The sequence below is a fragment of the Salmo salar genome, chromosome ssa04 (genome assembly GCF_905237065.1).
Source record: "Salmo salar chromosome ssa04, Ssal_v3.1, whole genome shotgun sequence".
Classification (NCBI taxonomy): Eukaryota; Metazoa; Chordata; class Actinopteri; order Salmoniformes; family Salmonidae; genus Salmo; species Salmo salar.
Window position 1 is genome coordinate 5,106,406 of NC_059445.1, and position 23,821 is coordinate 5,130,226.

The 23,821-nt window shown below is 46.4% G+C and overlaps 1 protein-coding gene across 1 annotated transcript in view; it reads left to right on the top strand.

Moving 5' to 3' along the window:
* LOC106594008 (maternal embryonic leucine zipper kinase) overlaps positions 1-18,318 on the top strand; it is a 34,001-nt gene extending 15,683 nt beyond the window's left edge. Inside the window, exons 11-20 of the mRNA XM_045717607.1 lie at positions 2,313-2,399; positions 3,828-3,962; positions 5,409-5,495; positions 5,605-5,799; positions 5,871-5,898; positions 9,691-9,799; positions 11,873-12,035; positions 12,956-13,059; positions 15,426-15,513; positions 16,912-18,318. Of these exons, the coding sequence (XP_045573563.1) occupies positions 2,313-2,399; positions 3,828-3,962; positions 5,409-5,495; positions 5,605-5,799; positions 5,871-5,898; positions 9,691-9,799; positions 11,873-12,035; positions 12,956-13,059; positions 15,426-15,513; positions 16,912-17,001 (1,086 nt within the window). The 3' untranslated portion in view covers positions 17,002-18,318. The remainder of the gene's footprint in view (positions 1-2,312; positions 2,400-3,827; positions 3,963-5,408; positions 5,496-5,604; positions 5,800-5,870; positions 5,899-9,690; positions 9,800-11,872; positions 12,036-12,955; positions 13,060-15,425; positions 15,514-16,911) is intronic.
* The last annotated feature ends 5,503 nt before the right edge of the window (positions 18,319-23,821 follow it).

Here is a 23,821-nt window from a genome sequence, read left to right on the forward strand (position 1 = left end):
TGGTTAGAGGAGGCGGTTAAATACATTCTGGTGGTTAGAGGAGGCGGTTAAATACATTCTGGTGGTTAGAGGAGGCGGTTAAATACATTCTGGTGGTTAGAGGAGGCGGTTAAATACATTCTGGTGGTTAGAGGAGGCGGTTAAATACATTCTGGTGGTTAGAGGAGGCGGTTAAATACATTCTGGTGGTTAGAGGAGGCGGTTAAATACATCCTGGTGGTTAGAGGAGGCGGTTAAATACATTCTGGTGGTTAGAGGAGGCGGTTAAATACATCCTGGTGGTTAGAGGAGGCGGTTAAATACATCCTGGTGGTTAGAGGAGGCGGGCGGCCCGGCGGTTAGAGGAGGCGGTTAAATACATCCTGGTGGTTAGAGGAGGCGGGCGGCCCGGTGGTTAGAGGAGGCGGTTAAATACATCCTGGTGGTTAGAGGAGGCGGTTAAATACATTCTGGCGGTTAGAGGAGGCGGTTAAATACATCCTGGTGGTTAGAGGAGGCGGTTAAATACATCCTGGTGGTTAGAGGAGGCGGTTAAATACATTCTGGTGGTTAGAGGAGGCGGTTAAATACATTCTGGTGGTTAGAGGAGGCGGTTAAATACATTCTGGTGGTTAGGGAGCGGCGGCGCGGTTAGAGGAGGCGGCCGGCGGTTAGAGGAGGCGGTTAAATACATCCTGTTGGTTAGAGGAGGCGGTTAAATACATTCTGGTGGTTGAGGAGCCCGGTGGTTAGAGGAGGCGGTTAAATACATTCTGGTGGTTAGAGGAGGCGGTTAAATACATCCTGTTGGTTAGAGGAGGCGGTTAAATACATTCTGGTGGTTAGAGGAGGCGGTTAAATACATTCTGGTGGTTAGAGGAGGCGGTTAAATACATTCTGGTGGTTAGAGGAGGCGGTTAAATACATTCTGGTGGTTAGAGGAGGCGGGCGGCCCGGCGGTTGAGAGGCGGGCGGCCCGGCGGTTAGAGGAGGCGGTTAAATACATCCTGTTGGTTAGAGGAGGCGGTTAAATACATTCTGGTGGTTGAGGAGGCGGGCGGCCCGGTGGTTAGAGGAGGCGGTTAAATACATTCTGGTGGTTAGAGGAGGCGGTTAAATACATCCTGTTGGTTAGAGGAGGCGGTTAAATACATTCTGGTGGTTAGAGGAGGCGGTTAAATACATTCTGGTGGTTAGAGAGGCGGGCGGCCCGGCGGTTAGAGGAGGCGGTTAAATACATCCTGGTGGTTAGAGAGGCGGGCGGCCCGGCGGTTAGAGGAGGCGGTTAAATACATCCTGGTGGTTAGAGGAGCGGGCCGGCGGTTAGAGGAGGCGGTTAAATACATCCTGTTGAACAACTGACTAGGTATCCCCCTTTTCACCCTAAACACACATTAGTGCTTTTTGAGGTTTCGGTTTGATTATAATTTATTATTTAAAGTATCACGGTTTTCTGTTTCGATTATATATATAATTTTTAAAACATTTAAATTCACTGTGTGTTGAGTCCCATGATGGTCGTGACTGTCCAGTACTGCTGATCTTAATAACATATTTCAGTTGTTACATTGTCTATATTACATTTAGTTTTATTTAATGACTTTATTACTTCATTCCAAAGTCATCATTTCATTTCTATAGAGCTGCTGTTTGATTAAAAATCACTATTTCAGTAGTTCTTCAAGGTAAATAAGACTTTTATGACTGTTGAATACCAAATATCAATCATTTAGATCGTGTATTTTCAGGTAGAGATACGTCACGAAAGACACGTTTGAGCTCAGAAAAAACGGAATAAAATGGTATTCTAGTAATTGAACCCCCCCCAAAAAAATTATTTGCGTTTTATTATTTATTTTACGTAAAAATAAAAGTTAAATAACCAACATTTCATTGAATCACTCAGATTAATGTAGTGTCTCTGTCCCCCCCTCTCCTCTCTCCTCTCTCTCTCCATCTCTCTCTCTCCTCTCTCTCCTCTCTCTCTCTCTCTCTCTCTCTCTCTCTCTCTCTCTCTCTCTCTCTCTCTCTCTCTCTCTCTCTCTCTCTCTCCTCTCTCTCTCTCTCTCTCTCTCTCTCTCTCCTCTCTCTCTCTCTCTCTCTCTCTCTCTCCTCTCTCTCTCTCCTCTCTCTCTCTCTCTCTCTCCTCTCTCTCCATCTCTCTCTCTCCCCCCTCTCTCTCTCTCCTCTCTCCTCTCTCTCCTCTCTCTCTCTCTCCCCCCTCTCTCTCCTCTCTCTCTCTCCCCCCTCTCTCTCCCCTCTCTCTCCATCTCTCTCTCATCTCTCCATCTCTCTTTCTCTCTCTCTCATCTCTCCATCTCTCTCTCCTCTAGTTGGGTTATATAGATGAGGACTGCATCACTGAGATGTCCGTCAACCTGAAGAACTCCAGGCAGAGCAGCCTACAGCTGGTCAATGAGGTATTATTAACCAATCAGGCTTCATCAGTAGTGGTAAGGGGGGGGTTCATAAGTAGTGGTAAGGGGGGTTCATAAGTAGTGGTAAGGGGGGGTTCATAAGTAGTGGTAAGGGGGGGTTCATAAGTAGTGGTAAGGGGGGGTTCATCAGTAGTGGTAAGGGGGGGTTCATCAGTAGTGGTAAGGGGGGGGTTCATAAGTAGTGGTAAGGGGGGGTTCATAAGTAGTGGTAAGGGGGGTTCATCAGTAGTGGTAAGGGGGGGTTCATCAGTAGAGGTAAGGGGGGTTCATAAGTAGTGGTAAGGGGGGTTCATCAGTAGTGGTAAGGGGGGGTTCATCAGTAGTGGTAAGGGGGGTTCATAAGTAGTGGTAAGGGGGTTCATCAGTAGTGGTAGGGGGGGTTCATAAGTAGTGGTAAGGGGGGGTTCATCAGTAGTGGTAAGGGGGGGTTCATCAGTAGTGGTAAGGGGGGGTTCATCAGTAGTGGTAAGGGGGGGTTCATCAGTAGAGGTAAGGGGGGGTTCATCAGTAGTGGTAAGGGGGGTTCATCAGTAGAGGTAAGGGGGGGTTCATAAGTAGTGGTAAGGGGGGGTTCATCAGTAGTGGTAAGGGGGGGTTCATCAGTAGTGGTAAGGGTGGGGGTTCATCAGTAGTGGTAAGGGGGGGTTCATCAGTAGTGGTAAGGGGGGTTCATCAGTAGTGGTAAGGGGGGGTTCATCAGTAGTGGTAAGGGGGGGTTCATCAGTAGTGGTAAGGGGGGGGGTTCATCAGTAGAGGTAAGAGGGGGGGTTTGTGGTGTAGTGTGTGTAGTGTAGTGTGTAGTGTGTAGTGTGTTGTGTAGTGTAGTGTGTAGTGTAGTGTGCAGTGTAGTGTGTAGTGTGCAGTGTAGTGTGCTTTGTGGTGTGAGTGTAGTGTGGTGTGAGTGTGTGGTGTGTAGTGTGTGTGTAGTGGTGTGTGTAGTGTGTGTGTGTAGTGTGTAGTGAGGTGTGTAGTGTAGTGTGGTGTTGATGGGTTTCTCCAGTAGATGGCAGTATAACACAGCTGATTATATGAATCCTGACAGTTATTTTATACATGAATTCATCAGACATATGTGTGTAGATATATATCAAACACACACACACACACACACACACACACAGGACCAGTCAAAAGTGTGGACACACCGACTCATTTTAAGGGTTTTTCTTTATTTTGACTATTTTCTACATTGTAGAATAATAGTGTAGACATCAAAACTATGAAATAACACATATGGAATCATGTAGTAACCACAAAAGTGTTAAAACAAGTCAAAATATATGTTATATTTGAGATTCTTCAAACTAGCCACACTTTGCCTTGATGACAAGCTTTGCACACTGTGTGTGTGTGTGTGTGTGTGTGTGTGTGTGTGTGTGTGTGTGTGTGTGTGTGTGTGTGTACACACAGTGGAAGTACGACCAGACCACTGCCACCTACCTGTTGCTACTCTCTAAGAAACAGAGAGGGAAACCTGTCCGGATCAGGCCTCAACTTCCTGTCTGTGATGTCATATCCTGTTCACCTCAACACCTGGGAGTACAGGTCAGAATCTACTGCTACCTCTTTCCTTTTTCTCTCCCTTCCTCTCTCTCTCTCCTCATTCTCCCTCTCCTTCCTCTCTCCTCTCTCTCTCTCTCTCTCCCTCTCCTCATCTCTCTCTCCTCTCTCTCTCTCCTCTCTCTCTCTCCTCTCTCTCTCTCCTCATTCTCCCTCTCCTCTCTCTCTCTCCTCTCTCTCTCTCCTCATTCTCCCTCTCCTCATTCTCCCTCTCCTCTCTCTCTCTCCTCATTCTCCCTCTCCTCTCTCTCTCTCCTCTCTCTCTCTCCTCATTCTCCCTCTCCTCTCTCTCTCTCCTCATTCTCCCTCTCCTCTCTCTCTCTCCTCATTCTCCCTCTCCTCTCTCTCTCCTCTCTCTCTCTCCTCATTCTCCCTCTCCTCTCTCTCTCTCCTCATTCTCCCTCTCCTCTCTCTCTCTCTCTCTCTCTCTCCTCATTCTCCCTCTCCTCTCTCTCTCCTCATTCTCCCTCTCCTCTCTCTCTCTCCTCATTCTCCCTCTCCTCTCTCTCTCTCCTCATTCTCTCTCTCCTCATTCTCCCTCTCCTCTCTCTCTCTCCTCATTCTCCCTCTCCTTTCTCTCTCCTCTCTCCCTCTCCTCATTCTCCCTCTCCTCTCTCTCTCTCCTCTCTCCCTCTCCTCATTCTCCCTCTCCTCTCTCTCTCTCCTCATTCTCCCTCTCCTCATTCTCCCTCTCCTCTCTCTCTCTCCTCTCTCTCTCTCCTCATTCTCCCTCTCCTCTCTCCCTCTCCTCATTCTCCCTCTCCTCTCTCTCCTCTCTCCCTCTCCTCATTCCTCTCTCTCCTCTCTCCCTCTCCTCATTCTCCCTCTCCTCTCTCTCTCTCCTCATTCTCCCTCTCCTCTCTCTCTCTCCTCATTCTCTCTCTCCTCATTCTCCCTCTCCTCTCTCTCTCTCCTCATTCTCTCTCTCCTCTCTCTCTCTCCTCATTCTCTCTCTCCTCATTCTCCCTCTCCTCTCTCTCTCCTCATTCTCTCTGCATCAGTCCAGTTTATGCTTCGTTGCCTTGAAAAGTGAGGAAACATATTTATGTTCCTTTTCTGTCTCTCCCTCTCCTCTCTCCCTCTCTCTCTCTCTCTCTCTCTCTCTCTCTCTCTCTCTCTCTCTCTCTCTCTCTCTCTCTCTCTCTCTCTCTCTCTCTCTCTCTCTCTCTCTCTCTCTCTCTCTCTCTCTCTCTCTCTCTCTCTCTCTCTCTCTCTCTCTCTCTCTCTCTCTCTCCCTCTCCTCTCTCTCGCCCCCTCTCTCCCTCTCTCTCTCTCTCTCTCTCTCTCTCTCCCTCTCTCTCTCTCTCTCTCTCTCTCTCTCTCTCTCTCTCTCTCTCTCTCTCTCTCTGTCTCTCTCTCTCTCTCTCTCTCTTCTCTCTGTCTCTCTCTCTTTCTCTCTGTCTCTCTCTCTCTCTCTCCCTCCTGTCTAAGAAGACTGTACTCTTCGGTGATGATGATGCTGAGGACTGTTGCTATGATAACGACCTGCCCTGGGTTCCGCTCACACCCCAACAAGAGGTCAGGGGTCATCTCTCTCTCTCTCTCTCTCTCTCTCTCTCTCTCTCTCTCTCTCTCTCTCTCCTCTCTCTCTCTTGTTATCAACATTCTTGTTTCTGTCTTCCTGAAGAGAGCGACCTGTCCGTCAGCTGAAAAGAGGCGGGATCAAACGAACCACGCCCCCCACTCCGGAAGAAGGAGCCAATCACACACCACTGTCGCCAGGAGAGGCGGGGCCTGGAACGGACCAATGAAAACAAAGAGAACGTTGCCGTGGCCAATAAGGATGCTGATATATTTGCTTTGCCCGCCCCCCGAACCCCAGTAGCCAATAGGAAGGCGAATCGGCCCAATAAGAGGGTCTTGACTACACCAACCCATAATAACACCAACAAGGTTGGCAACAGGGTAGACACACCCCAAGGTAAGACCGCACACACACACACACGCACACACACACACACACACACACACGCACAAACACACACACGCACACACACACACACACACACACACACACACACACACACGCACACACACACACAAACACACACACACGCACAAACACACACACGCACAAACACACACACGCACAAACACACACACGCACAAACACACACACGCACAAACACACACACGCACAAACACACACACGCACACACACACACACGCACAAACACACACACGCACAAACACACACACGCACAAACACACACACGCACACACACACACACGCACACACACACACACGCACAAACACACACACACACACACACACACACACACACATCCTGATTCCATTTTATTTTTTTCCCAAATTCATTTTTTTCCTCTTTTTGAGGGGGGTTTCTCTCCAAATCAGACTTTATTTCATTTTTTTCATAGAAAAACAACTCAATTGGATGTTTTAAGGCCACAACTATGCTAAAACGACATCAGAAGACCACTAGATAGCAGACAGCCTTTAATCCCAATACGGAGTGTTTCTGTAGCTCACAGCCTTTTAATCCCAGTGATCACCTCTCAATACGGTGTGTTTCTGTAGCTCACAGCCTTTTAATCCCAGTGATCACCTCTCAATACGGTGTGTTTCTGTAGCTCACAGCCTTTTAATCCCAGTGATCACCTCTCAATACGGTGTGTTTCTGTAGCTCACAGCCTTTTAATCCCAGTGGTCACCTCTCAATACGGTGTGTTTCTGTAGCTCACAGCCTTTTAATCCCAGTGATCACCTCTCAATACGGTGTGTTTCTGTAGCTCACAGCCTTTTAATCCCAGTGATCACCTCTCAATACGGAGTGTTTCTGTAGCTCACAGCCTTTTAATCCCAGTGATCACCTCTCAATACGGAGTGTTTCTGTAGCTCACAGCCTTTTAATCCCAGTGATCACCTCTCAATACGGTGTGTTTCTGTAGCTCACAGCCTTTTAATCCCAGTGATCACCTCTCAATACTGTGTGTTTCTGTAGCTCACAGCCTTTTAATCCCAGTGATCACCTCTCAATACGGTGTGTTTCTGTAGCTCACAGCCTTTTAATCCCAGTGGTCACCTCTCAATACTGTATGTTCAGTACATTGAGTTGATTCCCTACTAAAGTTGATTCCCTACTAAAGTTGATTCCCTACTAAAGTTGATTCCCTACTAAAGTTCAATACCTTCCCTGTAGCTCAGTTGGTAGAGCATGGTGTTTGCAACTCCAGGGTTGTGGGTTCGATTCCCACGGGGGGCCAGCACAGAAAAAAATAAAGTATGAAATGTATGCATTCACTACTGTAAGTCGCTCTGGATAAGAGCGTCTGCTAAATGACTAAAATGTTGTAAATTTTTTTTAAATGTAATACGGTGAGTTGATTCCCTACTACAGTTCAATACGGTGAGTTGATTCCCTACTACAGTCCAATACGGTGAGTTGATTCCCTACTACAGTTCAATACGGTGAGTTGATTCCCTACTACAGTTCAATACGGTGAGTTGATTCCCTACTAAAGTTCAAAACGGTGAGTTGATTCCCTACTACAGTTCAATACGGTGAGTTGATTCCCTACTACAGTTCAATACGGTGAGTTGATTCCCTACTAAAGTTCAATACGGTGAGTTGATTCCCTACTACAGTTCAATACGGTGAGTTGATTCCCTACTAAAGTTCAATACGGTGAGTTGATTCCCTACTAAAGTTCAATACGGTGAGTTGATTCCCTACTACAGTCCAATACGGTGAGTTGATTCCCTACGGTGAGTTGATTCCCTACGGTGAGTTGATTCCCTACGGTGAGTTGATTCCCTACGGTGAGTTGATTCCCTACGGTGAGTTGATTCCCTACGTTGAGTTGATTCCCTATGTTGAGTTGATTCCCGTTGATTCCCTACGTTGAGTTGATTCCCTACGTTGAGTTGATTCCCTATGTTGAGTTGATTCCCATGTTGATTCCCTATGTTGAGTTGATTCCCTATGTTGAGTTGATTCCCCTACGGTGAGTTGATTCCCTACTACAGTTCAATACGGTGAGTTGATTCCCTACGGTGAGTTGATTCCCTACGGTGAGTTGATTCCCTACGGTGAGTTGATTCCCTACGGTGAGTTGATTCCCTACGGTGAGTTGATTCCCTATGTTGAGTTGATTCCCTATGTTGAGTTGATTCCCTATGTTGAGTTGATTCCCTATGTTGAGTTGATTCCCTACGGTGAGTTGATTCCCTACGGTGAGTTGATTCCCTATGTTGAGTTGATTCCCTACGTTGATTCCCTACGTTGAGTTGATTCCCTACGTTGAGTTGATTCCCTACGGTGAGTTGATTCCCTACGGTGAGTTGATTCCCTACGGTGAGTTGATTCCCTGTGGGGGTTTTAAAGGGACTTACAGCCCCCCCACCACCACTCAGAATCAGAAGTGGCACATTTGCAAGTTAATTGTATTCTGCTAATAGTCATTTAGCAGCTTTGTGCCGAAGACTCATATTTATCTGTGTGTGTGTGGAATTATGATCACTGTCGACCCCCAAAAGTGTGCCCCATTTTTTTAAAATTATAGCTAGCCCAATGCTAACTAGCGTGGCTAACGCCATAACAGTTATTTGTGAATGAGTGGGATGCTAATGCTGTTAGCTGTTGGCCCTCTGCGTTTCAATGAGAGCGATGATAATGATGGTTGGTTTATTATGTATCCTGCTCTGTCTCAGCCTTTCACTGGATCCTGGCTTTTACCTCTGACAAATAATACAGACGATATAGAGATAGATCTATATAGATAGAGATAGATCTATATAGATAGAGATAGATCTATATACATCTATAGAGATAGATCTATATAGAGAGAGAGAGAGAGAGAGAGAGAGAATATAGATAGATCTATATATATAGATAGATAGATCTATATATATATAGAGAGAGAATATAGATAGATAGATCTATATATATATATATAGAGAGAGAGAATATAGATCTATCTCTATATAGATCTATGTAGATATAGATGGATTTAGAGAGAGATCTATTTATTTTATTTATTTATTTATTTCACCTTTATTTAACCAGGTAGGCAAGTTGAGAACAAGTTCTCATTTACAATTGCGACCTGGCCAAGATAAAGCAAAGCAGTTCGACAACATACAACAACAGAGTTACACATGGAGTTAAACAAACATACAGTCAATAATACAGTAGAAAAATAAGTCTATATACAATGTGAGCAAATGAGGTGAGATAAGGGAGGTAAAGGCAATAAATAGGCCATAATGGCAAAGTAAATACAATATAGCAAGTAAAACACTGGAATGGTAGATTTGTAGTAGCAGAAAGTGCAAAGTAGAAATAGAGTTAATGGGGTGCAAAGGAGCAAAATAAAATAAATAAATACAGTAGGGGAAGAGGTAGTTGATCTAGATCTATAGATCTATGTAGAGATAGATCTATGTAGATATCTGTGAGCAGTTTTTCACTAATAATATTGATGTCACACATTCTCTCTGTGTAATTTATAACCCACCTCTCCAGTCCTGCTACAGCTGACAGCTCTGTCCAGACCAACACACCAGGGACCGTGTGTGTGTGTGTGTGTGTGGGTCCCTGGGCGTGTACTGTGACAGGTGTTGCTGTCTCTTTCCCTGCTCTCTGTCCCATGTGGTGTGTACTGACATGTGTTACACACTTTTCCCGTGTGTGTGTGTGTGTGTGTGTGTGTGTGTGTGTGTGTGTGTGTGTGTGTGTGTGTGTTGCAGGAGGAGGCGGCAGTACTTGCAAGGACCCGTCGAGGAAGAGACAGAGGGAGAGAGTGGAAAGAAAGGAGGAAGAAGAGATGGAGGAACTGATCTTCAGCCCAGAGAGAAGGTATGATGGAGGAACTGACCTTCAGCCCAGAGAGAAGGTATGATGGAGGAACTGACCTTCAGCCCAGAGAGAAGGTATGATGGAGGAACTGACCTTCAGCCCAGAGAGAAGGTATGATGGAGGAACTGACCTTCAGCCCAGAGAGAAGGTATGATGGAGGAACTGACCTTCAGCCCAGAGAGAAGGTATGATGGAGGAACTGACCTTCAGCCCAGAGAGAAGGTATGATGGAGGAACTGTCCTTCAGCCCAGAGAGAAGGTATGATGGAGATGCTGACCTTCAGCCCAGAGAGAAGGTATGATGGAGGAACTGACCTTCAGCCCAGAGAGAAGGTATGATGGAGGAACTGACCTTCAGCCCAGAGAGAAGGTATGATGGAGATGCTGACCTTCAGCCCAGAGAGAAGGTATGATGGAGGAACTGTCCTTCAGCCCAGAGAGAAGGTATGATGGAGGAACTGACCTTCAGCCCAGAGAGAAGGTATGATGGAGATGCTGACCTTCAGCCCAGAGAGAAGGTATGATGGAGGAACTGTCCTTCAGCCCAGAGAGAAGGTATGATGGAGGAACTGACCTTCATCCCAGAGAGAAGGTATGATGGAGGAACTGACCTTCAGCCCAGAGAGAAGGTATGATGGAGGAACTGGCCTTCAGCCCAGAGAGAAGGTATGATGGAGGAACTGACCTTCAGCCCAGAGAGAAGGTATGATGGAGGAACTGACCTTCAGCCCAGAGAGAAGGTATGATGGAGGAACTGTCCTTCAGCCCAGAGAGAAGGTATGATGGAGGAACTGTCCTTCAGCCCAGAGACAAGGTATGATGGAGGAACTGGCCTTCAGCCCAGAGAGAAGGTATGATGGAGGAACTGACCTTCAGCCCAGAGAGAAGGTATGATGGAGGAACTGACCTTCAGCCCAGAGAGAAGGTATGATGGAGGAACTGACCTTCAGCCCAGAGAGAAGGTATGATGGAGGAACTGTCCTTCAGCCCAGAGAGAAGGTATGATGGAGGAACTGTCCTTCAGCCCAGAGAGAAGGTATGATGGAGGAACTGACCTTCAGCCCAGAGAGAAGGTATGATGGAGGAACTGTCCTTCAGCCCAGAGAGAAGGTATGATGGAGGAACTGTCCTTCAGCCCAGAGAGAAGGTATGATGGAGGAACTGACCTTCAGCCCAGAGAGAAGGTATGATGGAGGAACTGACCTTCAGCCCAGAGAGAAGGTATGATGGAGGAACTGTCCTTCAGCCCAGAGAGAAGGTATGATGGAGGAACTGTCCTTCAGCCCAGAGAGAAGGTATGATGGAGGAACTGACCTTCAGCCCAGAGAGAAGGTATGATGGAGGAACTGGCCTTCAGCCCAGAGAGAAGGTATGATGGAGGAACTGGCCTTCAGCCCAGAGAGAAGGTATGATGGAGGAACTGACCTTCAGCCCAGAGAGAAGGTATGATGGAGGAACTGACCTTCAGCCCAGAGAGAAGGTATGATGGAGGAACTGCCCTTCAGCCCAGAGAGAAGGTATGATGGAGGAACTGACCTTCATCCCAGAGAGAAGGTATGATGGAGGAACTGTCCTTCAGCCCAGAGAGAAGGTTACTGATGATGACTTGATAAAGACAGACAACAGAAAGTATCCATTCTATCCCGAGGTTAGAATGGAGGGTTTGGCTTGGGGGGGGTCCTTGGCTCATCCCGAGGTTAGAATGGAGGGTTTGGCTGGGGGGTCCTTGGCTCATCCCGAGGTTAGAATGGAGGGTTTGGCTTGGGGGGGTCCTTGGCTCGTCGTGTTCTAGCGACTCCTTGTGGCGGGCCGGGCGCCTGCAAGCTGACCACGTTTGTCAGTTGGACTGGGGTGTTTCCTCCGTCACGTCGGTGAGGCTGGCTTCCGGGTTAACCGAGCCGTGTGTTTTTTTAAGAATTAGAGCTGCTTTGACCTTCGACCTCTCCCGAGTCCGTTGGGGAGTCGCAGCGATGAGACAACATCCAATTGGATATCAGGAAACTTGGGGAGGAAAAATATCAAAAAAGAACCTCTGGTCTTGAGATCGTTGTCCTCCGTCCGTCCGTCTCTTAGGTCCCGGTCCTTAGACCTGGCGGGGGCGTCTCGGGGGGACAGCGGCCAGAAGAGGAAGGGCGGTAAGGTATTCGGCAGTCTGGAGAGAGGGCTGGATAAAGTCATCACCATGCTCACACCCAGCAAGAGACGAGGGCTACGGGACGGACCACGCAGGATCAAGGTACATATATATAGACACCCCCCTATAGGACCAAGGTATATATATATATAGACACCCCCCTATAGGACCAAGGTACATATATATAGACACCCCCCTATAGGACCAAGGTACATATATATAGACACCCCCCTATAGGATCAAGGTACATATATAGACACCCCCTATAGGACCAAGGTACATGTATATAGACACCCCCCTATAGGACCAAGGTACATATATATAGACACCCCCCTATAGGATCAAGGTGTATATATATATATATATATAGACACCCCCCCTATAGGATCAAGGTGTGTATATATATATATATATATATATATAGACACCCCCTATAGGATCAAGGTACATATATATATATATATAGACACCCCCTATAGGACCAAGGTACATATATATAGACACCCCCTATAGGATCAAGGTACATATATATAGACACCCCCCTATAGGACCAAGGTACAATATATAGACACCCCCTAAGGACCAAGGTACATATATATAGACACCCCCCTATAGGATCAAGGTACATATATATATATATATATATATATATATGACACCCCCCTATAGGATCAAGGTACATATATATAGACACCCTATAGGACCAAGGTAATATATATAGACACCCCCTATAGGATCAAGGTGTATATATATATATATATATATATATGACACCCCCCTATAGGATCAAGGTACATATATATAGACACCCCCCTATAGGACCAAGGTACATAAATATAGACACCCCCCTATAGGACCAAGGTACATATATATAGACACCCCCCTATAGGATCAAGGAACAATCACTCAGTCTTACATAAACTCAAACTGACTCTCTCTGTCTCTCTCCCTCGTCTGTCTGTGTGTCCCCCCCTCTCTCTCTCCCTCCCCCTCTCTCTCTCTCCTCTCTCCTCTCTCTCCAGGCCCAGTATAATGTAACATTGACCAGTCAGACCAACCCGGACCAGGTGTTGAACCAGATCCTCTCCATTCTACCGGAGAAACACGTCGACTTCGCACAGAAAGGGTGAGCGCCCGCACACAGTGCCAGCCAGGCCCCTCCCTCAGAAAGCCAGGCCCCTCCCTCAGAAAGCCAGGCCCCTCCCTCAGAAAGCCAGGCCCCTCCCTCAGAAAGCCAGGCCCCTCTCTCAGAAAGCCAGGCCCCTCTCTCAGAAAGCCAGGCCCCTCTCTCAGAAAGCCAGGCCCCTCTCTCAGAAAGCCAGGCCCCTCTCTCAGAAAGCCAGGCCAGGCCCCTCTCTCAGAAAGCCAGGCCAGGCCCCTCTCTCAGAAAGCCAGGCCAGGCCCCTCTCTCAGAAAGCCAGGCCAGGCCCCTCTCTCAGAAAGCCAGGCCAGGCCCCTCTCTCAGAAAGCCAGGCCAGGCCCCTCTCTCAGAAAGCCAGGCCCGGCCCCTCTCTCAGAAAGCCAGGCCCGGCCCCTCTCTCAGAAAGCCAGGCCAGGCCCCTCTCTCAGAAAGCCAGGCCTGGCCCCTCTCTCAGAAAGCCAGGCCAGGCTCCTCTCTCAGAAAGCCAGGCCAGGCTCCTCTCTCAGAAAGCCATGCCAGGCCCCTCTCTCAGAAAGCCAGGCCAGGCTCCTCTCTCAGAAAGCCAGGCCTGGCCCCTCTCTCAGAAAGCCAGGCCCGGCCCCTCTCTCAGAAAGCCAGGCCCGGCCCCTCTCTCAGAAAGCCAGGCCCGGCCCCTCTCTCAGAAAGCCAGGCCCGGCCCCTCTCTCAGAAAGCCAGGCCCGGCCCCTCTCTCAGAAAGCCAGGCCAGGCTCCTCTCTCAGAAAGCCAGGCCAGGCCCCTCTCTCAGAAAGCCAGGCCCGGCCCCTCTCTCAGAAAGCCAGGCCCGGCCCCTCTCTCAGAAAGCCAGGCCAGGCCCCTCTCTCAGAAAGCCAGGCCAGGCTCCTCTCTCAGAAAGCCAGGCCAGGCCCCTCTCTCAGAAAGCCAGGCCTGGCCCCTCTCTCAGAAAGCCAGGCCAGGCCCCTCTCTCAGAAAGCCAGGCCAGGCCCCTCTCTCAGAAAGCCAGGCCAGGCCCCTCTCTCAGAAAGCCAAGCCTCAGTCCCCATCTTTCTTTCTTTCAGCTTTTCTTCCCAGTCTCTCCATCTTTCTCCCTCGGCTTTTCTTCTGTCTCTCCATCCATCTCTCTCAGCTATTCTCTTCTTTACCTGAATATTATTTATCAGAATCACCTTTATTCAACAAGAGCATTTACATATAAAAGGAATTGAAGTTAAGTGGTGCTGACATGGTCTAACAATGGACAGAATACAATACACAGAATATAGACAGTAGAATGTTCCCTTTAAACAGAATACAGATGAAGGGATGTTCCCTTTAATAAACAGGATACAGATGGAGGGATGTTCCCTTTAATAAACAGAATACAGATGGAGGGATGTTCCCTTTAAACAGAATACAGATGGAGGGATGTTCCCTTTAATAAACAGAATACAGATGGAGGGACGTTCCCTTTAAACAGAATACAGATGGAGGGACGTTCCCTTTAATAAACAGAATACAGATGGAGGGACGTTCCCTTTAATAAACAGAATACAGATGGAGGGACGTTCCCTTTAAACAGAATACAGATGGAGGGACGTTCCCTTTAAACAGAATACAGATGGAGGATGTTCCCTTTAATAAACAGGATACAGATGGAGGGATGTTCCCTTTAATAAACAGAATACAGATGGAGGGACGTTCCCTTTAATAAACAGAATACAGTTGGAGGGATGTTCCCTTTAATAAACAGAATACAGATGGAGGGACGTTCCCTTTAAACAGAATACAGATGGAGGGACGTTCCCTTTAATAAACAGAATACAGATGTTCCCTTTAATAAACAGAATACAGATGGAGGGATGTTCCCTTTAATAAACAGAATACAGATGGAGGGATGTTCCCTTTAATAAACAGAATACAGATGGAGGGATGTTCCCTTTAATAAACAGAATACAGATGGAGGGACGTTCCCTTTAATAAACAGAATACAGATGGAGGGACGTTCCCTTTAAACAGAATACAGATGGAGGGACGTTCCCTTTAATAAACACAATACAGATGGAGGGATGTTCCCTTTAATAAACACAATACAGATGGAGGGATGTTCCCTTTAATAAACACAATACAGATGGAGGGATGTTCCCTTTAATAAACAGAATACAGATGTTCCCTTTAATAAACAGAATACAGATGTTCCCTTTAATAAACAGAATACAGATGGAGGGATGTTCCCTTTAATAAACAGAATACAGATGGAGGGATGTTCCCTTTAATAAACAGAATACAGATGTTCCCTTTAATAAACAGAATACAGATGGAGGGATGTTCCCTTTAATAAACAGAATACAGATGGAGGGACGTTCCCTTTAAACAGACTCCGCTCTTCTCCCCAGCTATACTCTGAAGTGTCGTACCCAGGGGGACTTTGGGAAGGTCACCATGGCTTTTGAGCTGGAGGTGTGTCTGCTGCACAGACCTGAGGTACATATTGATTACTACTGATCAGGTTATTGATGGTTAGTGCTGGTTATTGACCAGCCGTTTGCTGCCACAGTGGATCACGTTATTGATTACTGAACACCCAGCAGGGATCACGTTATTGATTACTGAACACCCAGCAGGGATCACGTTATTGATTACAGACACCCAGCAGGGATCACGTTATTGATTACAGACACCCAGCAGGGATCACGTTATTGATTACTGACACCCAGCAGGGATCACGTTATTGATTACTGACACCCAGCAGGGATCACGTTATTGATTACTGACACCCAGCAGGGACCACGTTATTGATTACTGACACCCAGCAGGGATCACGTTATTGATTACAGACACCCAGCAGGGATCACGTTATTGATTACTGACACCCAGCAGGGATCACGTTATTGATTACTGACACCCAGCAGGGACCACGTTATTGATTACTGACACCCAGCAGGGATCACGTTATTGATTACTGACACCCAGCAGGGATCACGTTATTGATTACTGACACCCAGCAGGGATCACGTTATTGATTACAGACACCCAGCAGGGATCACGTTATTGATTACTGACACCCAGCAGGGATCACGTTATTGATTACTGACACCCAGCAGGGATCAAGTTATTGATTACTGACACCCAGCAGGGACCACGTTATTGATTACTGACACCCAGCAGGGATCACGTTATTGATTACAGACACCCAGCAGGGATCACGTTATTGATTACTGACACCCAGCAGGGACCACGTTATTGATTACTGACACCCAGCAGGGATCACGTTATTGATTACAGACACCCAGCAGGGATCACGTTATTGATTACAGACACCCAGCAGGGATCACGTTATTGATTACAGACACCCAGCAGGGATCACGTTATTGATTACTGACACCCAGCAGGGATCACGTTATTGATTACTGACACCCAGCAGGGACCACGTTATTGATTACTGACACCCAGCAGGGATCACGTTATTGATTACTGACACCCAGCAGGGATCACGTTATTGATTACTGACACCCAGCAGGGATCACGTTATTGATTACTGACACCCAGCAGGGATCACGTTATTGATTACTGACACCCAGCAGGGATCACGTTATTGATTACTGACACCCAGCAGGGATCACGTTATTGATTACTGACACCGAGCAGGGATCACGTTATTGATTACTGACACCCAGCAGGGATCACGTTATTGATTACTGACACCCAGCAGGGATCACGTTATTGATTACTGACACCCAGCAGGGACCAGGTTATTGATTACTGACACCCAGCAGGGATCACGTTATTGATTACTGACACCCAGCAGGCATCATGTTATTGATTGTTAGTGCTGGTTATTGATTATTGATATTGATGGATGATTGATGCTGTGTGTTGTAGGTGGTGTGTGTGAGGAGACAGAGGCTGAAGGGAGACTCCTGGGTTTACAAACACCTGGTGGAGGACATTCTCTCTACTTCCAGCATCTAGACGTCACTACTTCCTGTTGATGTCACATCCTGTCCACGTCCAGCACTTAAAGCAGGTGTCTTGAACTAATTCCATGTAGGGCAGAGTGTCTGCAGGTTCACTCTTCCCTTGTACTTAATTGATGAATTAAGGTCACTGATTAGTTAGGACCTCCCCTCACCTGGTTGTCTAGGACCTCCCCTCACCTGGTTGTCCAGGACCTCCCCTCACCTGGTTGTCCAGGACCTCCCCTCACCTGGTTGTCTAGGACCTCCCCTCACCTGGTTGTCCAGGACCTCCCCTCACCTGGTTGTCCAGGACCTCCCCTCACCTGGTTGTCCAGGACCTCCCCTCACCTTGTTGTCTAGGACCTCCCCTCACCTGGTTGTCCAGGACCTCCCCTCGCCTGGTTGTCCAGGACCTCCCCTCGCCTGGTTGTCCAGGACCTCCCCTCACCTGGTTGTCCAGGACCTCCCCTCACCTGGTTGTCCAGGACCTCCCCTCACCTGGTTGTCCAGGACCTCCCCTCACCTGGTTGTCCAGGACCTCCCCTCACCTGGTTGTCCAGGACCTCCCCTCACCTGGTTGTCCAGGACCTCCCCTCACCTGGTTGTCCAGGACCTCCCCTCACCTGGTTGTCCAGGACCTCCCCTCGCCTGGTTGTCTAGGACCTCCCCTCGCCTGGTTGTCCAGGACCTCCCCTCACCTGGTTGTCCAGGACCTCCCCTCACCTGACACAAATCAAAAAGTAAAATAACTAAAACCAGCAGATATCTGCCCTCGGTGGAATGAGTTGGACACCTGATCTAGAAGCACAGATCTGGGAACAGTCTCCATTTCCTCAACCTTAACTAGTGTAACTATAACTAGTAGGGGGGGGGGGGGGGGATCGACATGGAAAACTGACCTGAGATCAGTGTCACGTTTTATAAGATTACAACTTCCTGTCTTTTACATGTGACATTCCTTTCCTCCTTAAACATGTTTCCTTTTAAGTGTGTCACGTTTTATTTCCTCCCCCCTGATTCAGTAGCAGGAAGGAGTTTTGAGGTGTTACGAAATGATAGACCTTTTTAGCTTCACAGAATAATAGTTTACTGAAAGCATGAATTCTTTACAGAATAACAGTTCAATGAAAGCATTAATACAACTTTGTTTGTTTGTACATATACCAGTAATAGGATTCCCAATTTACTTGTTTCTCTATCATGTCTTTTACTTTTGTAGGAGAAATGTTGTTTTAACTATATAGTATGTTTTCCTGGTTTTCTGTCTGTACGAGATGATTTATGTTAATAACGCTTTGTAAAGGAACAAAATAAATGGAGTTTGAAGAGAGTTTGTGTTTGTGTTGACTTTTCCTGGAGAGATGCCCTCCTGTAGGTTTTCACTCCAACCCTGTTCCTGGAGAGATACCCCTCCTGTAGGTTTACACTCCAACCCTGTTCCTGGAGAGAAACCCTCCTGTAGGTTTTAACTCCAACCCTGTTCCTGGAGAGATACCCCTCCTGTAGGTTTTACACTCCAACCCTGTTCCTGGAGAGATGCCCTCCTGTAGGTTTTCACTCCAACCCTGTTCCTGGAGAGATACCCCTCCTGTAGGTTTACACTCCAACCCTGTTCCTGGAGAGAAACCCTCCTGTAGGTTTTAACTCCAACCCTGTTCCTGGAGAGATACCCCTCCTGTAGGTTTTAACTCCAACCCTGTTCCTGGAGAGATGCCCTCCTGTAGGTTTACACTCCAACCCTGTTCCTGGAGAGATACCCTCCTGGAGGTTTACACTCCAACCCTGTTCCTGGAGAGATACCCTCCTGTAGGTTTACACTCCAACCCTGTTCCTGGAGAGATACCCTCCTGGAGGTTTACACTCCAACCCTGTTCCTGGAGAGATACCCTCCTGTAGGTTTTAACTCCAACCCTGTTCCTGTTAAACCTCCAGGAGGGTATCTCTCCAGGAACAGGGTTGGACAGCTCTGAAATGGACAATATAATACAGATTACTATCATTGTAGAAATATTAAACTAGATGGGACTCACTGTGTAGAAATATTACACTAGATGGGACTCACTGTGTAGAAATATTACACTAGATGGGACTCACTGTGTAGAAATATTACACTAGATGGGACTCACTGTGTAGAAATATTACACTAGATGGGACTCACTGTGTAGAAATATTACACTAGATGGGACTCACTGTGTAGAAATATTACACTAGATGGGACTCACTGTGTAGAAATATTACACTAGATGGGACTTACTGTGTAGAAATATTACACTAGATGGGACTCACTGTGTAGAAATATTACACTAGATGGGACTCACTGTGTAGAAATATTACACTAGATGGGACTCACTGTGTAGAAATATTACACTAGATGGGACTCACTGTGTAGAAATATTACACTAGATGGGACTTACTGTGTAGAAATATTACACTAGATGGGACTCACTGTGTAGAAATATTACACTAGATGGGACTCACTGTGTAAAACATATTAAACTAGATGGGACTCACTGTGTAGAAATATTACACTAGATGGGACTCACTGTGTAGAAATATTAAACTAGATGGGACTCACTGTGTAGAAATATTAAACTAGATGGGACTCACTGTGTGGAAATATTAAACTAGATGGGACTCACTGTGTAGAAATATTACACTAGATGGGACTCACTGTGTAGAAATATTACACTAGATGGGACTCACTGTGTAAAACATATTAAACTAGATGGGACTCACTGTGTAGAAATATTACACTAGATGGGACTCACTGTGTAGAAATATTAAACTAGATGGGACTCACTGTGTAGAAATATTAAACTAGATGGGACTCACTGTGTGGAAATATTAAACTAGATGGGACTCACTGTGTAGAAATATTACACTAGATGGGACTCACTGTGTAGAAATATTACACTAGATGGGACTCACTGTGTAAAACATATTAAAGTAGATGGGACTCACTGTGTAGAAATATTAAACTAGATGGGACTCACTGTGTGGAAATATTAAACTAGATGGGACTCACTGTGTAGAAATATTACACTAGATGGGACTCACTGTGTAGAAATATTACACTAGATGGGACTCACTGTGTAAAACATATTAAAGTAGATGGGACTCACTGTGTAGAAATATTAAACTAGATGGGACTCACTGTGCTCATGTTGACCTCATGTTGACCTCATGTTGACCTTCTAGGTTTAATACAGGTTTAATACTGGTTAAACACAAATAACACATCATGAAGGTTAACTTAATGATTGTCTTTATAACCCAAAGGCTTTATAATGAGGATGGCTATAGTGTAATGTATTCACTAGGAACCTAAAGGTTATAGTGTAATGTATTCACTAGGAACCTAAAGGTTATAGTGTAATGTATTCACTAGGAAGATAAAGGCTGTATAATGAGGATGGCTATAGTGTAATGTATTCACTAGGAACCTAAAGGTTTTATAATGAGGATGGCTGTAGTGTAATGTATTCACTAGGAACCTAAAGTCTGTATAATGAGGATGGCTATAGTGTAATGTATTCACTAGGAACCTAAAGGCTATAGTGTAATGTATTCACTAGGAACCCAAAGGCTGTATAATGAGGATGGCTATAGTGTAATGTATTCACTAGGAACCCAAAGGCTGTATAATGAGGATGGTTATAGTGTAATGTATTCACTAGGAACCTAAAGGCTTTATAATGAGGATGGTTATAGTGTAATGTATTCACTAGGAACCCAAAGGCTGTATAATGAGGATGGTTATAGTGTAATGTATTCACTAGGAACCTAAAGGCTTTATAATGAGGATGGCTATAGTGTAATGTATTCACTAGGAACCTAAAGGCTTTATAATGAGGATGGCTATAGTGTAATGTATTCACTAGGAACCTAAAGGCTGTATAATGAGGATGGCTATAGTGTATTCACTAGGAACCCAAAGGCTGTATAATGAGGATGGCTATAGTGTAATGTATTCACTAGGAACCTAAAGGCTATAGTGTAATGTATTCACTAGGAACCCAAAGGCTGTATAATGAGGATGGTTATAGTGTAATGTATTCACTAGGAACCCAAAGGCTGTATAATGAGGATGGCTATAGTGTAATGTATTCACTAGGAACCTAAAGGCTGTATAATGAGGATGGCTATAGTGTAATGTATTCACTAGGAACCTAAAGGCTGTATAATGAGGATGGCTATAGTGTAATGTATTCACTAGGAACCTAAAGGCTATAGTGTAATGTATTCACTAGGAACCCAAAGGCTGTATAATGAGGATGGCTATAGTGTAATGTATTCACTAGGAACCTAAAGGCTGTATAATGAGGATGGTTATAGTGTAATGTATTCACTAGGAACCTAAAGGCTTTATAATGAGGATGGCTGTAGTGTAATGTATTCACTAGGAACCCAAAGGCTGTATAATGAGGATGGCTATAGTGTATTCACTAGGAACCCAAAGGCTGTATAATGAGGATGGCTATAGTGTAATGTATTCACTAGGAACCTAAAGGCTGTATAATGAGGATGGTTATAGTGTAATGTATTCACTAGGAACCTAAAGGCTTTATAATGAGGATGGCTGTAGTGTAATGTATTCACTAGGAACCTAAAGGCTGTATAATGAGGATGGTTATAGTGTAATGTATTCACTAGGAAGATAAAGGCTCTATAATGAGGATGGCTATAGTGTAATGTATTCACTAGGAACCTAAAGGCTTTATAATGAGGATGGCTATAGTGTAATGTGTTCACTAGGAACCTAAATGCTGTATAATGAGGATGGCTATAGTGTAATGTATTCACTAGGAAGATAAAGGCTTTATAATGAGGATGGCTGTAGTGTAATGTATTCACTAGGAACCTAAAGGCTGTATAATGAGGATGGCTGTAGTGTAATGTATTCACTAGGAACCTAAAGGCTTTATAATGAGGATGGCTATAGTGTAATGTATTCACTAGGAACCTAAAGGCTGTATAATGAGGATGGCTATAGTGTAATGTATTCACTAGGAACCTAAAGGCTATAGTGTAATGTATTCACTAGGAACCCAAAGGCTGTATAATGAGGATGGTTATAGTGTAATGTATTCACTAGGAACCTAAAGGCTGTATAATTAGGATGGTTATAGTGTAATGTATTCACTAGGAACCTAAAGGCTGTATAATGAGGATGGCTGTAGTGTAATGTATTCACTAGGAACCTAAAGGTTCTATAATGAGGATGACTATAGTGTAATGTATTCACTAGGAACCTAAAGGGGAGGGAACTTCCTGAATTTGTCCAATGGAAACTCTTGTTTTTGTTGCAAAACGTTCTTTTTTTTTCCCCCGTTGTGAAATGTTTTTCTACGGTGTCCTCTAATGAACACATCTCAGTTGTTTTGTTCTGAGATCTCCTTGGTCTCACAGCAGGGGGTGAGGAAGGGGGGTGGGGGGTGAGGAAGGGGGTGGGGGAGAGGGGAGAGGGGTGTTGAGGAGGGGGTGAGGAAGGGGGTGAGGAGGGGGTGAGGGAGAGCAGGGGTGGGGAGGGGTGGGGGTGAGGAAGGGGGTGAGGGGGGGGAGGGGAGGGGAGGGGTGGGGGTGAGGAAGGGGGGTGAGGGTGAGGAGGGGAGAGAACCTTAATGGAAGGGTGAGATGGTCATTTAGGGTGGTGACTGCCCCCCCAGCTGTGATAATGACTCCCACTGGTTTGGGGGGGTAGAGGTGTGTGTGTGTGTGTGTGTGTGTGTGTGTGTGTGTGTGCGCGTGCGCTCCAGAGGCAGGGGGCACCAGCAGGAACAGACGCTACCTGTCACCTGCCTAAACATAAGAGATGATTCTCTACTCCTCTCTCTCTCTCTCTCTCTCTCTCTCTCTCTCTCTCTCTCTCTCTCTCTCTCTCTCTCGCTCTCTCTCTCTCTCTCTCTGTTTCTCTACTCCCCTCTCTCTCTCTCTCTCTCTCTCTCTCTCTCTCTCTCTCTCTGTTTCTCTACCTCTCTCTCTCTCTCTCTCTCTCTCTCTCTCTCTCTCGCTCTCTCTCTCTCTCTCTCTGTTTCTCTACTCCCCTCTCTCTCTCTCTCTCTCTCTGTTTCTCTACTCCCCTCTCTCTCTCTCTCTCTCTCTCTCTCTCTCTCTCTCTCTCTCTCTCTCTCTCTCTCCCTCTGTTTCTCTACTCCTCTCTCTCTCTCTCTCTCTCTCCCTCTGTTTCTCTTTACACAATGAGTCTAATTCTGATTCCACCATGTTCCTGACACCAGTCCATTACTCTGTTATCCAGGCGGTGAAATCTGCAGGGTCACACATCAGGGAGGAAGGCAGAGCACATACACACCTGCTGTCACAGAAGACATTATGGCACAGCTGCAAAGAAGGGTCCTCTATCCACCTCTATGGGCTTGTCTTTCTCTGTCCTCTACTCTCCTGTCCAGCCTGTAGCCCTCTATCCACCTCTATGTGCTGGTCTTTCTCTCTACTCTCCTGTCCAGCCTGTAGCCCTCTATCCACCTCTATGGGCTGGTCTTTCTCTCTACTCTCCTGTCCAGCCTGTAGCCCTCTATCCACCTCTATGGGCTGGTCTTTCTCTCTACTCTACTGTCCAGCCTGTAGCCCTCTATCCACCTCTATGGCTGGTCTTTCTCTCTACTTTCCTGTCCAGCCCTCTATCCACCTCTATGGGCTGGTCTTTCTCTCTACTGTCCAGCCTGTAGCCCTCTATCCACCTCTATGGGCTGGTCTTTCTCTCTACTGTCCAGCCTGTAGCCCTCTATCCACCTCTATGGCTGGTCTTTCTCTCTACTTTCCTGTCCAGCCCTCTATCCACCTCTATGGGCTGGTCTTTCTCTCTACTCTCCTGT